At 46.8% G+C, this 14,185-nt stretch overlaps 1 protein-coding gene across 1 annotated transcript in view; it reads left to right on the forward strand.

Annotated features, from left to right (window-relative positions):
* Positions 1 to 1,611: 1,611 nt before the first annotated feature.
* The window catches only part of FKBP1B (FKBP prolyl isomerase 1B), a 57,187-nt gene continuing 44,613 nt past the window's right edge, over positions 1,612 to 14,185 (forward strand). Inside the window, exons 1-2 of the mRNA XM_075708168.1 lie at positions 1,612 to 1,648; positions 4,386 to 4,433. Coding sequence (XP_075564283.1) covers positions 1,612 to 1,648; positions 4,386 to 4,433 — 85 coding nt within the window. The remainder of the gene's footprint in view (positions 1,649 to 4,385; positions 4,434 to 14,185) is intronic.

A 14,185-nucleotide genomic window follows, 5' to 3' on the forward strand; every position in this document is an offset into this window, starting at 1 on the left:
GGCCGCTGTTTTTGTTGCCAGGATAGAAAGACATGCTGTGGGAAGGTCTTGTGGTAAACCGCTGTTCAGGAAGGCATGCTCCGCAGAGCCTTGAAAGCTGAGACTAATGGACTTCATCCTTGATATAGATACACTGGATCCCAAAGGGGGACGAGGTGGATGTCATGCAGTAGCTTTCAAAGAGCATTCTTTAAAACACTAATCTCCTGGTCTGCTTCAGTAATTTGGTTTTAGCATTTCCTCACTCGCTCACTTTTTGGGGAGCTTCATCCAGCCAGCCCCAGGAATTTCAGAGTGTCCGACTCACAATAAAACATACATACAATAAAGCATGCGGGTGAACAGACGCTCTGATCAGAACAGCGTGAAAAGACACACGGAGATGGTCGGTACAGTTCAGAGCGTGGATGCCAGGGCCGCGTTATCACGGTTACAAAACAGTGCAGCGCTCCCCCAGTTCAATCACCCCGACAACTGCCCCGTGTAGATGGAGATCTTTTTCCCTGAATGGAATCCAGTTTGTAACAGATAAAATTCCTGAAAAAGCAATGTCAGAGAAGTGCAGGTTGGAAGTAGATGGATACAGAGAGCTCTTTAGTTGGAAAACTGATGATGTTGAGGTTCCAGTTTCATTTTTTTAACCCAGAACACACGGCACTGTAAACAGAACTATTCCTTTCGAGTCAGTGGAAACCGTGAGATTTGCGTACAGAGCGAGTTTTATGAGGAAATAGTATTTTTCATCTATTTCGGGTACACTCGTCAGGAGTTGTTGTAGCTCTCGCACAGGCTTTCGGACTCGTAATCTCACGTCACGGGAGCAACGCAGACGTGGATTTTCTTATTTGAAACACAGATTAGGACGGGAGGTTATAAATCGTGTAGCGCGGTGAAACTCCAGGTACCCCAGGGCCGGCCACCCGCCGCGGCTGCTGCTGCCGGGGGGCACCGTGGCGGCACCACGGCCCCCGCTGCGGCTCCTCGCCCGCCGCCGCGGGGCTGCCAGCGCACCGTGCCGGTGCCGAGCCCGTTCCTGACCGGGGAAACGCTGGCCCCGCACCCGCGTTCAGAGCCGCCCGGGGCCCGGCGGAGCGGGCTGCCGGCTCGGGAGCGCCCGCCGCGGCCCCCGCCTCCCGCACGCGCCCCGAGCCCTCCCGCCCCTCAGGCGCCGCGGCCGGGGGCGAGGCGGGGGGAAACCGGTGGGGAGACCCCCGGGGAAGCGGTGTGCGGGGCTCCGCCGCGCAGGGACCGGCGGGGCCCCCCCGTGAAGCCAGCCCTGCCCGGCCAGGGCAGCCGCCGCCGCGCCGGGGGCGGGATGCGGGCGGGCGGCCCCGCCGCCGGGCTCCCCTCAGCCGCCGCGGCCCCCGGGCGCTCCGGGCAGGGGCGGGCGGCCCCCTCCCCTCCGCCGCTCCGCTCCGCTCCCCTCCCCGGCCTCCCCGCCCCTGCCCCGCATTGGCTGCGGGCGGCTGACGGGCAGCCGGGGAGGCCCCTGCCCGCCGGCCGCGGAGGGGCATGCCTGCACTGGGGTCCGGCCGCGCCGCCGAGCGGGGCCGAGCCGAGCCGAGCCGAGCCGCGGGGCGCCGCAGCGAGCCCAGCCGCGCCGGTGCCGCCATGGGGGTGGAGATCGAGACCATCTCCCCGGGAGACGGTACGGGACCGCGGCGGGGGCAGCCCTGCGGCGCGGCGGCGGGGGCGCCCGGAGCCGGCGGGGGTCGCCCGGGGCTGCGAGGCCGGGGGAGCCGCCGTGCCCCCGCCGGCGGGCAGGGGAGGCAGCGCGGGGAGGCGGCGGGGGCGGGAGCGGGAGGGAAGGCACGGCCGCCCCGCACCCCCGCCCCGCGGGCTCGCACCCCTCGTGCGGGAGGGAGGGAGCGGGGCGCGGCGGCCGCCCGGGGTCCCGGCGGCGGGGGCGGCCGGCGGCGGGGACAGCCCCCGGCTCCCCGGGCGGCAGCGCGGCGGCTGCCGGCGGCGAGGGGCCGGGGATTTTTTCTGCGGCCCCCGCCGGCAGCTGCACGGCCCCGAGCGGGGCCGCCGGCCGGGCGCGGGGGGCGGCGGCGGGGCCGGGCGCGTCCCGGGGCCGCGGCGCCCGGCGGGGAGCGCTCCCTGCCGCAAACTTTCCCCGGTTCCTCGGCCGGGCTCGCCGGGGGCCAGCGGCCACCGCGCCCGCCCCCGGCTCCCCCCGGCTCCCCCCGGCTCCCCCCGGCTCCCCCCGGCTCCCCCCGGCTCCCCGGGCGGTGCTGCGGTGCCGGCCGGCGGCAGGGACCCGCCGGGCGCCGGCTCTGCCTCCCGCAGCCGGCCCGCGTCGTGCCGCTCGTCTGCGGCCTCCGGTAGCCTTGCCCGAGCTTGGGGGGGTTGCTTTTCGAAGAGGACGTCATTTCTAACATACAGCCAGACGTACCTATAGAGCAGGCCAGACTCACCCTTGGCTGGTACGCAGCCGTAAATAATTTGTTCAGGTGGATCTCAGCTGAACTTTCTTGGCCCGGTATCTTTTCTTTCTTTGTGTATGCTTTCAAACTGGCTTCTCCCTCAGCGCTGTTTAGCCCTGGGGATCAAATTCTTCCCTTGGTCGCAGAGATGTGAAAGCAGAATACTTACGTGGGTATAAGTAACGTTGCGGGGCTGAGAGTAGAAGGAGGGGTGGAACTTAACCTCGCAATAGTACTTTCTGGCTATTAAATATATCAAGGCTGTCTTTGTAAGCGATACGCTATTCCAAATAAGGTTATATGGATTATTTCTCTTGGTTACAAGTCTTAATCAAAATCAGCTGACTTTAAACGCTGCCTTAAAACCACAGCTAGGCAGTGGTCTTGAGCATCTCTGCTTTTAATTCAGCTTCGATGTAGCTTCGTTGACTTTGCTATTGTTACACGGCAGAGTGTGTGTCGCTAAGGTATGATATTCCTTTTCTCAGACCTCTATATAATAGTGCATCATTTGAATAACACCTGTGTTACCAAGGGTAGGATTCATCTCGCATAGCTTTTCTCAGGCTAGGTGGCTAGGCTAAGGCAGTCTTGAGGTTTTTTGCTGTTGTCATCTCCTGAGAATAATTTGTCTTGCCTCTCTCTGGGTAGGCTGGGTTTCTTTCAAAGCACTGCTAATTCTCCACTGTCAATCGGGGAAGCCCAGCATGCTGGCATACAATAATGGCCTGTGTTTTAGATGATTAAAGTTAAATGAGATAAATCCCACTTTAAGGTTACGGCGGTGCCCTGACTGGATACCTGTTGTACCGCGCTTCGTGCCACCCGCAGCTAGAGATGCTCCAGCCAGCCCAGCTGAATGAACAGGGCTGTTCAGATGACACTTGGAAGCACCATCTTCTCAATTTCATGTTATAAATCTCAGTTCATCATATTAGCCTGCCCTCCTGCCATTTACTGCTCGTGCTGGGTTTGGCATATAAGCCCCAAGTGCATGGCTTATGTGTTACCTGATGTTTTATACCCTGCGATGCACCCTGTAACGTGTAACTTGTTATCATGTTAATTCAGATTAAAGAGACCAGAAAGCCAGCTAAGAGATAACCCTCATTTTCTATCCGAATCCCCAGTTTCTAGCTTTCTGGCAAGAATGTTCCTTAATAATTGGTATCATTTATACATTTAAGTTCTTCTGAGCCTGGGCCCTCCCCTGGCCAACATTACCTGAGAAACCAAGGTTAGCTGCTTTAATATGACATTGGCACCTAATTGAGCCAGGAAAATCTTCCCCCTAGGTTTTAGTGCCTTTGGCAGCACCTAGAACAGGTAAAAAATGGAAATGGTAATTCTGTTTTCCAGTGGCAAGAAAAGAATTTAAACCTTCTTTTCCTTTCAGTATGAAAATTTTAGGAGGAGCTACCAGGCTCTTACAAGAACTCAGTGTATCACTGCTTTACTGTCACCCGACGCTACAAAATTAAACTGCCTTTGTATGTGAAAATTTTTCTAAAACCCTTCCCAGCTAATTAAAGATGCCCTTGTTAGAGCTGTCTTGAGTGAAAGGCATTAGAAATCTGAGTACACATGGATTTTTTTCACAATGTCAAACTACGCCTTTATTTGAAAAATTATAACAAGAGCATTCTGAGAATTTTAAGGTTATAGCCCGTGAAGTTTTGACAGTCCTTTTGCACTTACAGAATGTAAATGCATATACAGTGCCCACCGATATAGGGAAAATTATGCAAGGAAAATATTATTTGGTCTAACAACTAAATAGGAGCCAAGCTGGGACCTTCTGCCCCAAACCATACCCATTCCTGTCTTGCATATTAGTAATTTCGTAACGCATAGTCAATACAAACCTCAGTCTGGCATTTTCCTCTTAAAAGATAAACCTGCCTAGCCACACAGATTAATCAGAGAAGATAAAAGAATAACCTTTTATAATTTTAACAGGACGGACATTTCCAAAGAAGGGTCAGACGTGTGTGGTGCACTACACAGGTAAGGCACGTTCTGAATATTCACTCGATATCAACTGCCTTGCGTTGAAGAGCGATTTGCCATTTCACATGTGGCTCTTATATTTTTTTCTTCCTTTGTTCTGTCACTCATAATCCATCTGATTATGTTCTGATGGGTTTCCTAAATATTTCCCTTCTAGCTGAGCAGTTCAGGCTACAGTATCTAGATGTGCATGCTAGTAGATTTGCGAAGTGTAGTGTTCCATGGTGAGAGGTTAACAGATGAAGCTGTGGACCTGATTCTTTAAGCCGTTATACTGGCTAATGAAATCAAGCATGAAACTGTGAAGATGCTGGGTTCATATTTTTCCAGCCTCTGATCTTGATACAGACAATTAATGGTTGTATATGTCTTAAAAGCATGTGTCTGTGTGTTGGCAGTAAAATTCATTCCAGATTGAAGAAATCAAGACAAGGTCTATTTAACACCTGCTTTATGGACTTGTATGAATCTTAACTGGTGAGTTGGTTAATGGAGCTGTTTATGCTCCACCTTTGCGCAGAGGGAAAATGTCCTTTAAATCCGTTTGTAACATTGTGTTTTGTGTATAGTTACGTAAATTGTAAAAAAAAATGCAAAGACCTCTGCCATCCGAGTCCCCAGCTGGGAAGTTCACATCAAGAGCTGCCATTTTATGTGGTCTTTTCCTTAAGAAAGCAAAATGTAGGTGATGTGGGGATTGACAGCTACTGATCTGAGCCTGGAGCTGCGAGGTCGTGTTTTCCTCTAGCGTTCAGTGACTGTTGCTTTCTTTCAGTTTTGTACTTGCTTCTGTAGCTTACAGCTGGGCAAGGTGGGACCATTTTCCAGTATATACAACTAATGAAGTAAACCTATTTGTATTTTCAATAACTGTTTTGCTATAGTTTCAATAGTATCTCTCCTCAGAAGGTTATATGGGAGTTCATGTACTGGCTTGGGATATAGAATGTGTTTAAGCTCCTATACATTTGTATATTCAGAATATTTTGATCTGCTGAGGATTTCTAGTTTGAATGAGAACAAGTTAATCACATGGGTCTCCCATGCCAGTCTCAGCCTTACAGACGTTCCTCTGTAATTTAGATCTGAAAATAGATGTTTTGAAACTATTTTTGTGAAGATGTTGAAAGATACGTTTCTGTTCTGGCCCAAACTTCAAAAGTTTTTGTGAAATAAAATTGTCACCTCCCACTCCCAGTTAGTTCGAGATAAATTTAAATGTCAGAACTGAAATAGGCAAAAAACTTTGAGGCCTGTGGCTCCCACAAAGCATGGTTCTGCCGGATAACTTCAGAGAGAGTGTGAATGGTGAGTGTGGAAAGATAACAAGATGCTGCATACTCTTATTGATATTAGATAATGTCTTAGAAGAGGTTATCATAAGCTGGCTTTTGACATAAAAGACTTTATGAAAACTCATTAAATCAATCTCCAGTGTAAACGGTGCTTCCTCCGTATATCTTGCTATTGGTGCTATGCAGCCTCTCTAACTCCCAGATTAGAACAGATACCAGAAAAAGCTCATTGCCTCAGTTCCAGTGCTGCTGCAATGTTTAAGCAGTCTTTAGTGGTAATATTTTTAAAGGGAGCCCATGGTTAGTGAATGAAGTGGTTTCCTCCAGTGGTCTGTAGTCACGTGGGAAAGATGAAATATGAATGTTAAGTTTTAATTTAAAACTATTTTATCTGAATACAATATCACTTCTTTTTATACTGATGCAATTCTGGGTACGCCTGGGATTCATCTTGAAACGATCTCTGTCTTATTTATACGGTCTCATTGGACCTCACTGTACTTAACGCTTATCCTCACCACACTCCTGCAAGTCCTGCTTTGGGAAGTGGGTAGCTCAGTTACAGAGATGTCTGCAGAGACATCCAGAACATCTGTCTTGACCCTTAAAATGGGACTTAGGAAAAATTAAGACACTTAGGTGCAAGGAAATGATCCAGAAATCCTGCCTTCCAGAGCTGCTTAATATTGGGAGCATGTAAAGCTCACAAGTTGTCTCCATGTTCAGGCTCTGTGCCACTCCGGAGCTAGACACAAATACCTGGACGGAGGCGTTGCAGTCGGGGTGTGAGGGAACCACGCACTGACTGGACTCTGCCAAGACCTGGAGATCTTTTGGATCCTGAGAGGAGCCTGACCTCACCGGAGTGCTCTGAGCACAGCTCTGAATCCAGCATCAAGCACGGCAGTGACAGCCACTTTCAGTCAAAAACACGGCCTGTGGGAGCCCACTTTATGTATAATAACCGAACGGTTGTTTCAGGCGTGGCAAACCTATGCTCAGTTGCCTTTTCCAACAGAAGAGGGTCATAGCTCTATTTGCCACATCCTTAACTGCAGCCATTACATTCTTGGGGAGGAGAAAGCTGAAATTTCCTGCTCCTTGCAGTTTAGCTTGGGACATTCAGCAGTGAAGAATGCAAGAGCCGTGGGCAAGAAAAGGAGCAGGCAAGAGGGTGAGTAACTGGTTCAGACACTCATGCAGGAGTATTGAAGGAGTTGTATTCCAGTCCCTGTATTCAGGGATTAATTTCGTAAATTTTTTTTTTTTTGATCCAATGATTTTCCCATACAGTGGTGTCTAGTCTTGACAGCTTGGTAGGCCACGTAACTTCTTGCAGTAGCCCTTCTGCTCTCGTACCAACGCACACACTGTGGCGATACAGCAACTTAGCACAAACATGGTTGGTTCCGTGATTCCCTGAAGGGCTAGGTTTTTTGCGTGTGCATAGAAAAAACATTGCCTGTCCACTAATTATTCATGTCTCAAGAGTTTCCAGGAAGGAGGAGGAGGAGACTAGATAGAGCTTGCTTCTGCCGGATCATGTTATGAATTTTTAAGGAGACTCAAATGGGGAGTAGGCTGTGGGCTCTGCTTTGTCTTACTTCCCCATCTTGCCTTCCCTCTCCAGGAGTCTCATAGGTGTGCATTTACCATGTGATGGGGAGCGATGGCAGAGAGCGTGGACAGGAGGGGACTGCTGGCTCTACAGGAGTAAAAGGCCTGTAGCTTGCTTCTGAAGCGTCTTTGGGAGGAATGTTCCCTAAAAAGCAAGCTGTCTGCCTGAGTTGTCCTGGCAGTCCATGCAGAAAAAGTCCAGAGAAGACCAAAGGCTGGTACCCTAGATATTTGGCAGAACGTTAGAGTGATGTCTACTCATCCTCCAGGATCTTACGATTCGTGCGTCGCCAAGGTAGGGATTCAGCAGGGTAGTTTCTAGTCTGACGACCCTACGTGTTCCGGAGAAGTGGGAAGTGAGAACTGGAATCTCCTCAAGACGAAGGAGAGCTGTGATTGAGTTTTACACTTCTGCTGTCAGCGCTCCAGCTATTAGGCTGTTATATGTGGCAGCTTTGCCTCTTTCTCTCCTTGTTCAACTAGATGCATAATCTCAGGAGCAGACTTTGTGGTCTGATTCCCAAATGCGTTGCGATGCCTTAATGGACAGACCTAAGTTCCAGCGGTAGCAGGAGTTAAGGTGCAACCTCACTAGGGAACAGTTTAGAAGGAACCTCTTAGTTTAAGTAAATCTTTTTCTTCTTCTTTTTCCCCGCCCCCCTAAGGAGTAGTCCTTGGCTGCTTTACAATTATAGCAGGATTTTTGGATTACCCTTCAGAAGTACCTAATTGCCCTTTCTGACTACATAAGACGCCTTAGTGCCTAACTTTGGTACTGTAAATCACCTGCTAATTTTTCAGCTTTGCACAGCCTGAGTTAAGTACACAATTAGATGCTCCAGATCACTGCAGAAGATTAGAAAGGACTGTGATAGAACATGAAACTGAGTCCTGATCTTAGTATATGATGGAAGAATGGGGTCAGATTCCCATATGTTTTATCTTTGTTAAGAAATATAACAAATATAATAATTTCTTCTTACCATCCAGCATCTGTGTTGTGTCTCAAAAGTTACCTGACACAATATTAAAGTAATGACATTAATAGATAAGGTAGTGCATTGGCACCGAAATGCATTTCCAGCAGCAATGGTTTATGTCATGTTTTTGTCAGAGATTTCATTGAGCAAGCTTCTGAAAGCCTTTGGCAATCTGCTTACTCCTTCTGTTTTCCATCTGCAAAATGATAGTTGTACTTTGTCTGCCTCGTGTAGATAGATTGCAAGCAATTTGGGATATGAACTGCCTCCTTCTTCATGCCTGACGTAATGGCGTCCTAATCTTGATTGGGTCTTCAGGTTACGCTGTAGTACTGATAGTAATACAAGTAAACAAATTACAGTGTCATTAGTCCTGGAGTGTATCAACAGAATGGAGGCATTTTCTGCAGTTTTGTTTCCTCTGATATAAATTTGTTGACTCTGGCAATGGGAATTAGCAGTGCAGAATTTTCAAAGATTTATGAAGGTGACTTTCAGTTAGAAATGCCCCTAAGGAAAACCTTTGCTGAGGTTGTGAATGCTCTGTCTAGAGACTGCGGGGTAAAACCTGTGCTCCGGGAAGCTGAGTCCCATTCCGGCCCTTCTGCGGGATGATGGTGTGCCCTCAAACAAGCTTTGTGTATACTGGTCCCAAATCTGCTCTTAATAGTGAGAGGGCAGCTTGTTTTCCATGTTACTCAGAGCTGACATTCTCGTATGTTGTCCCATGTAGCTTGTGGCAGAGCTGAATTCTTAACCTCTTCTTCTTCCTTGGCCACATGTAAATCTGTGATAACACCATTACTCTTTTTAAGGAACTGATGATGTTCAGTATTTGTAGTGCGCTGGAACAGGCTTGTTTCAGTGAGACTATGAAGGCACATTGAATCATTAATTACTTATTAAACTGAATTTCTATCAGAGAAGATTTTCCATGGACTTTTTAGGCTAGGGCAATGGCCACAAAATTGCACCAAATAAATTTTGAATAGAACAGAATCATAGAATGTTTCCAGGGATGGGGCCTCCACTACCTCTCTGGTCCACCCCCTCCAATGCCTCACCACCCTCACTTGTAAAAAATTTCTTCCTTATATCCAGTCAAAATCTACCCTCCTTTAGTTTAAAACCATTACTCCTTGAGTAAAACCACTACTCCTTGAGTTTTCCTCCAAAAGAGCCCTTCTGTAAGCTGCTGACCCAGACTGTAGGCTCTGCATTTCAAATCTTCAAAACAAAGAGCCCCAAGCATCAGCCTGAAGGCACCACCCCAAGCAGCCGAGCAAACCAAGCGGAGAACCATGCCCAGGCAAGGGCGAGCCCAGCCGCGGGAGCTGCAGCCTTGCCTCGCACGCTGCTGTGCTCTGGGTGACATTTCAGGAGCTGCTACCCCTCAGGTCCCAGCACTCAAGGGACTGGCCAGATCCCAAGGGTCAGCCCAACAGAAGACAAACGCTTTGCTTTGGCAAGGCGTCAGCACCATAGGTGCACCTACTCCACTGCGTCCCGGTTTGCCAGGCAAAAAGCAGGACAAAGATTAGAATAGGAAAGAATAGAATAGAATACAATAGACTATTTCATTTGGAAGGGTCCTACAACGATCATCTAGTCCAACTGCCTGACCACTTCAGGGCTGACCAAAAGTTAAAGCATGTTATTAAGGACGTTGTCCAAATGCCTCTTCAACACTGACAGGCATGGGGCATCGACCACCTCTCTGGGAAGCCTGGTCCAGTGTTTGACCACCCACTTGGTAAAGAAATGCTTCCTAATGCCCAGTCTGATCCTCCCCTGACGCAGCTTTGAGCCATTCCCATGCGTCCTGTCACTGGATCCCAGGGAGAAGAGATCAGCACCTCCCTCTCCACTTCAATATTTCAATACTGAGAAGCTGATTTTTAAATTCTTTTTTAAGTGTTTAAAGTGAGATCTCCTATTGAAATAAATGAATACTACTCCATTTATTTCAGCTGAGCTGTACAAATTCATTCTGTTTTAGGAAGCAGGCCTTTATTTAAAGGAGAACAAATGATTAATTGTTCTTTTCCTAGTGATCTGAGGACAAACTCGTATCATCTTCTTTTCCCATATACTACCAAAATTACTTTATATTGTTTCTTTAGGTTTGGCAGCAGAGTAGTGTTGAGAGTTATGGTTGTGTCTGTGAAGTTGAAAACCTTCTTTTTTTCCACCTTTTTTTAATAACAAAAGGATACTGCATAGATGCAGATTAACAGCAATTTATGGAATATGCTTGATTTATCATGATTAAAAAAAGCATTTTCCATTTAACACAATACAAATATAATGCAATCGCCTTGAAATAACTCTTGCGAAAAAGAGAGCAGATCTGCCTATTTTTCTTGGATCAAAATCAACCCAGTCTTAAGTGTATGTAGTAATAGCCAGAGATTTGTCTATACTGACATACTCTCAAAAAGACTAACATAAATTAAGGATAACTTTGCAGAGTCATATATTTGTCTATGAGCCTCAGTATCTGCATGACCAGATGTACATTAGCTTTGTGTGAAAGCACTTTGTGCCAGGTGAGTACAGGAATATGTTATTTCTCTGGTCCTGCTTTCAGAAACATCTATACCACTTCAGTGGGAGCTGTGCATATGTATCTGAGAGGAAAATTGAACTAAGTAAGGAATTTAATCAAAATTCTTTGTCTCCAGGAAGCTGTCTAGCTGGGTTTGGAAGAGGATAGTGAACACTGCAATTACAGTTATCATTAATAAGAATTGTATTGTAACAGACATTATAATTGAGCCTTGAATTATAGCCAGCTAAATCTTGCTTACCTAGAAAGAACTTAATCGTTTTATTGAGCATGTTCCCAAGATAGATTACACCAGGAGAGTGTGATGTCTTTCCATCTTTTGGGCCTGCCAATTTTCTGTATTTTTTTACTTAAAGTAATCTCTTCAAATTGCTCTGGTTTGAAAGGATGAAAGCCTTTTACTTCTGCAGAGGTCTTGGTGGCAGCTAAGTACTTACAAGCATCCTTTTTCTTTGGTGAATCATAACTGCAAAAAGTAGTTTTAGTCCTCAGTGAAGAACTGAGGTCTTTTGCTGCCCCTCAGAAATGATTTGCAGGTCTTAAAACTCTCTCGGTAAAAGGAGTAAAATTCTCATCTTTGCTTATTTAATGTAGATTGGTTACCTCTGGAAATATTTTAGCAGCAACTTCAGCCTGATAGCGATCAAAGTCCAGAAGCAAAAGTTTGCAGAGAAGAGATTTCTCCTACGCGTTTTGCTGCCAGCTTAGTGACTGATTTCAGGTATATTACTTGCTCTTTCATTTTTTTTAATTTGACAGAAAAGGGGGCTGTGCCTCTCAAAATGGTCACGAAATTAACGTTTGCAAGTATGATGAGACTTGCTGTGAGAAGAGACTATTGACATGAAAAAGTGATTTGATGGATAAAAAAGGTTCAGAGATTTGTAAGAAAAAAATGTAGGAGCTTCAGCAGCTGAATTAGTGAGTTTAAACTGAACGTACCAGATTGTTGCCTGATGGAAAAGGATCAGCGTAATAAACTGTAGCCTCAAGTTTCCCAGTTGCTCCTCCTTTGCACTGAGTGCTGCATTGCTGTGTTCTGTGCCCATCGGTTTCACTGAAGTTACTTGTGGTATTAGATGCTGTTTAATGCAGGTAAGTGAAACAGTAAAGGAGCTTAAAATTATCCAACAGCATTCTTATTGGCAACCTCAGCTGAGAAGCAATGGTTTGACTAAAAATTGGAAGACTCTCCCCTTAAAGGTGGTCCCCATGGCATTGAGGTGTTATTTGGACAGCTGCTAATATGCTTTCTCCAAAGAAAGGGAAGACTTCAGGATTGCCTGCAAGCACTGTCTTACATTCATTTAAGAAAAAGGCAGGATGAGTTTCTTTCTTGCAGAGTAAAGAAGATTATAAAGAGATTTCTTCAAGATAACATGCACAGACACTTTCTCCCCTGACAGAGACTTCTGTCAGCATGAAACATGCTGAATGATTTGGTGACTGCTAGCTTTGATTTTGGAGCATCTGCTAACCTCTGAAGGATTTCCTTTCACGGAGGGATTGTAGCATCATGCTCCCTTCCTGTTGTGCATAGAAATGAAACTGCTAGCAAATAATGAAACCTCCTACTCCTACCTCACAAAAGCCTTGCAGGAGTGGATTTCAAGATATTTAAAAAAGTTCACAAAGCAGATTATGTATACTACCAGAGAACTAATAGCCTCTGTTCATCAAGTTTTTAAAAGCTCAGAACTGATCCAAACCAGTGCCATCTTTCAGAAAATTGGACTGCTGTTTTCAAACAAAATATTTTTGCTGGGTCCTCTTTGGACTTACTTTCAACGATGCCAGTGTGCCACTCTGCCTACGTACAGCTTATATGTATATTTAGGGACTAGGACCTGAAAGGTTTGCATCAATTCCTGATCATTAGAATTCCAGGTCCTTGCAAGAATGACATCGTTTTCTAATAATTTATGCCCCCAAAAAATCAAAGAATTGCTGAAACAACTGCGCAGTGAATAGCATTTGTTAGTGTGAAGTGTACAAATGGTTACTACATCAGCTAAATGAGAAACTCTATCAGCTGGCACCAGTGCCAGGCTTGTCTCCCTTTATTGACAAAATAGAACTGACATCACAGTATTTACCTAATTGAGAAGTCTAAATTGAGAGCTTAGTTACCTTAGGCTACCTAAATAGTTAGCCTTTGGATATGCCTCTCTATTGATTTAGATAAAGAGCTTAATACAGTTTCGAAGTCAGGCAACTCAGCTAGGCAGGGTTTGTGGAAGGGGTAATATTTTCTTAATTAGACAACGTGTGGTGTCATCTCTCTGCAGTGGATACGTGGCAGCCACATTTCGGGTGTGTGACCCGAGCAGTTCCTGTGTGGCCAGAGATCTCTGCGGGCTTGTGATCCTCAGAGCTCAGCGGGTTGGTCCTAGTGCTGCAGTGCTGTGCGTGGGAGATCCCCGGGGAGGACCATTGCCAAGGAGCTCATACAGTGCCTGTCTTTTGGCGCTGGTAAGCAATCGAACGGGTGGCCCCGGAGGAAGCGCGTAGTGCTGCGGGAAGCAGCGACTCGGCGTTGGCACGAGTTCTGCTGAGTCTTGCTGAACCAGCGCCAGGGGGCTTTACATTGAAAGCGACATCTCTCAATTGAGATGTATTATTTAGCTTTGGTTACTCAAGGGCACTGTAAATCTTACTAATTTTTTTTCACAAGGCTGCTGGCTGCAGAGGTTTGTACTCCTTTGCACATCACTCAGCGCGAGGGATCTTAAATGTTGTAGCCATGGTGTCATCAGGCAGAGCCAGTGGATCTTTGTAGCCGAGGCAGCAGCAGATCCCTGCAGTCAGGCAGCATAGTCCTTCGTCTCCCATCCAACATCCTGGGTCTTCTAAAACTCAGGGTTACAGCAGTGGTTGTGAGGCACATTTGATTTGTAGCTCTCCCTCTGTCTCTGCTTACGGTATCCCAAGTCTGGTTCCCCTTCCAGATCTTGTCCATTTAATCCTGCATAGTTATTGGTTCTTAGTTGTCCTTGCTGCTCTGAATCACTTCCCTTTGCACATTTAATGATGCAGCTACCTTGATTTAGCGAGATTGTCTTCTATTCTGTTCTCAGGGAGAAATTGAAGACTTTTGGCTTGGTAAGGGTGGTTTCCTCCTGGACACAGGAAAAGACCTAACACTTTATTAGTTCATTTTCCAATCTATGATTGCTACAAACAATACACTCCCTGATGCATTGGTTCTGTCTAGTTTTAAATGACCAAAGTGATAATGCCATTTTGCTGCTTCCAAACCCATTGAAGTTGCTGCTGTTAACATGAAAA

This window comes from Pelecanus crispus, chromosome 3 (genome assembly GCF_030463565.1).
Source record: "Pelecanus crispus isolate bPelCri1 chromosome 3, bPelCri1.pri, whole genome shotgun sequence".
Lineage (NCBI taxonomy): Eukaryota > Metazoa > Chordata > Aves > Pelecaniformes > Pelecanidae > Pelecanus > Pelecanus crispus.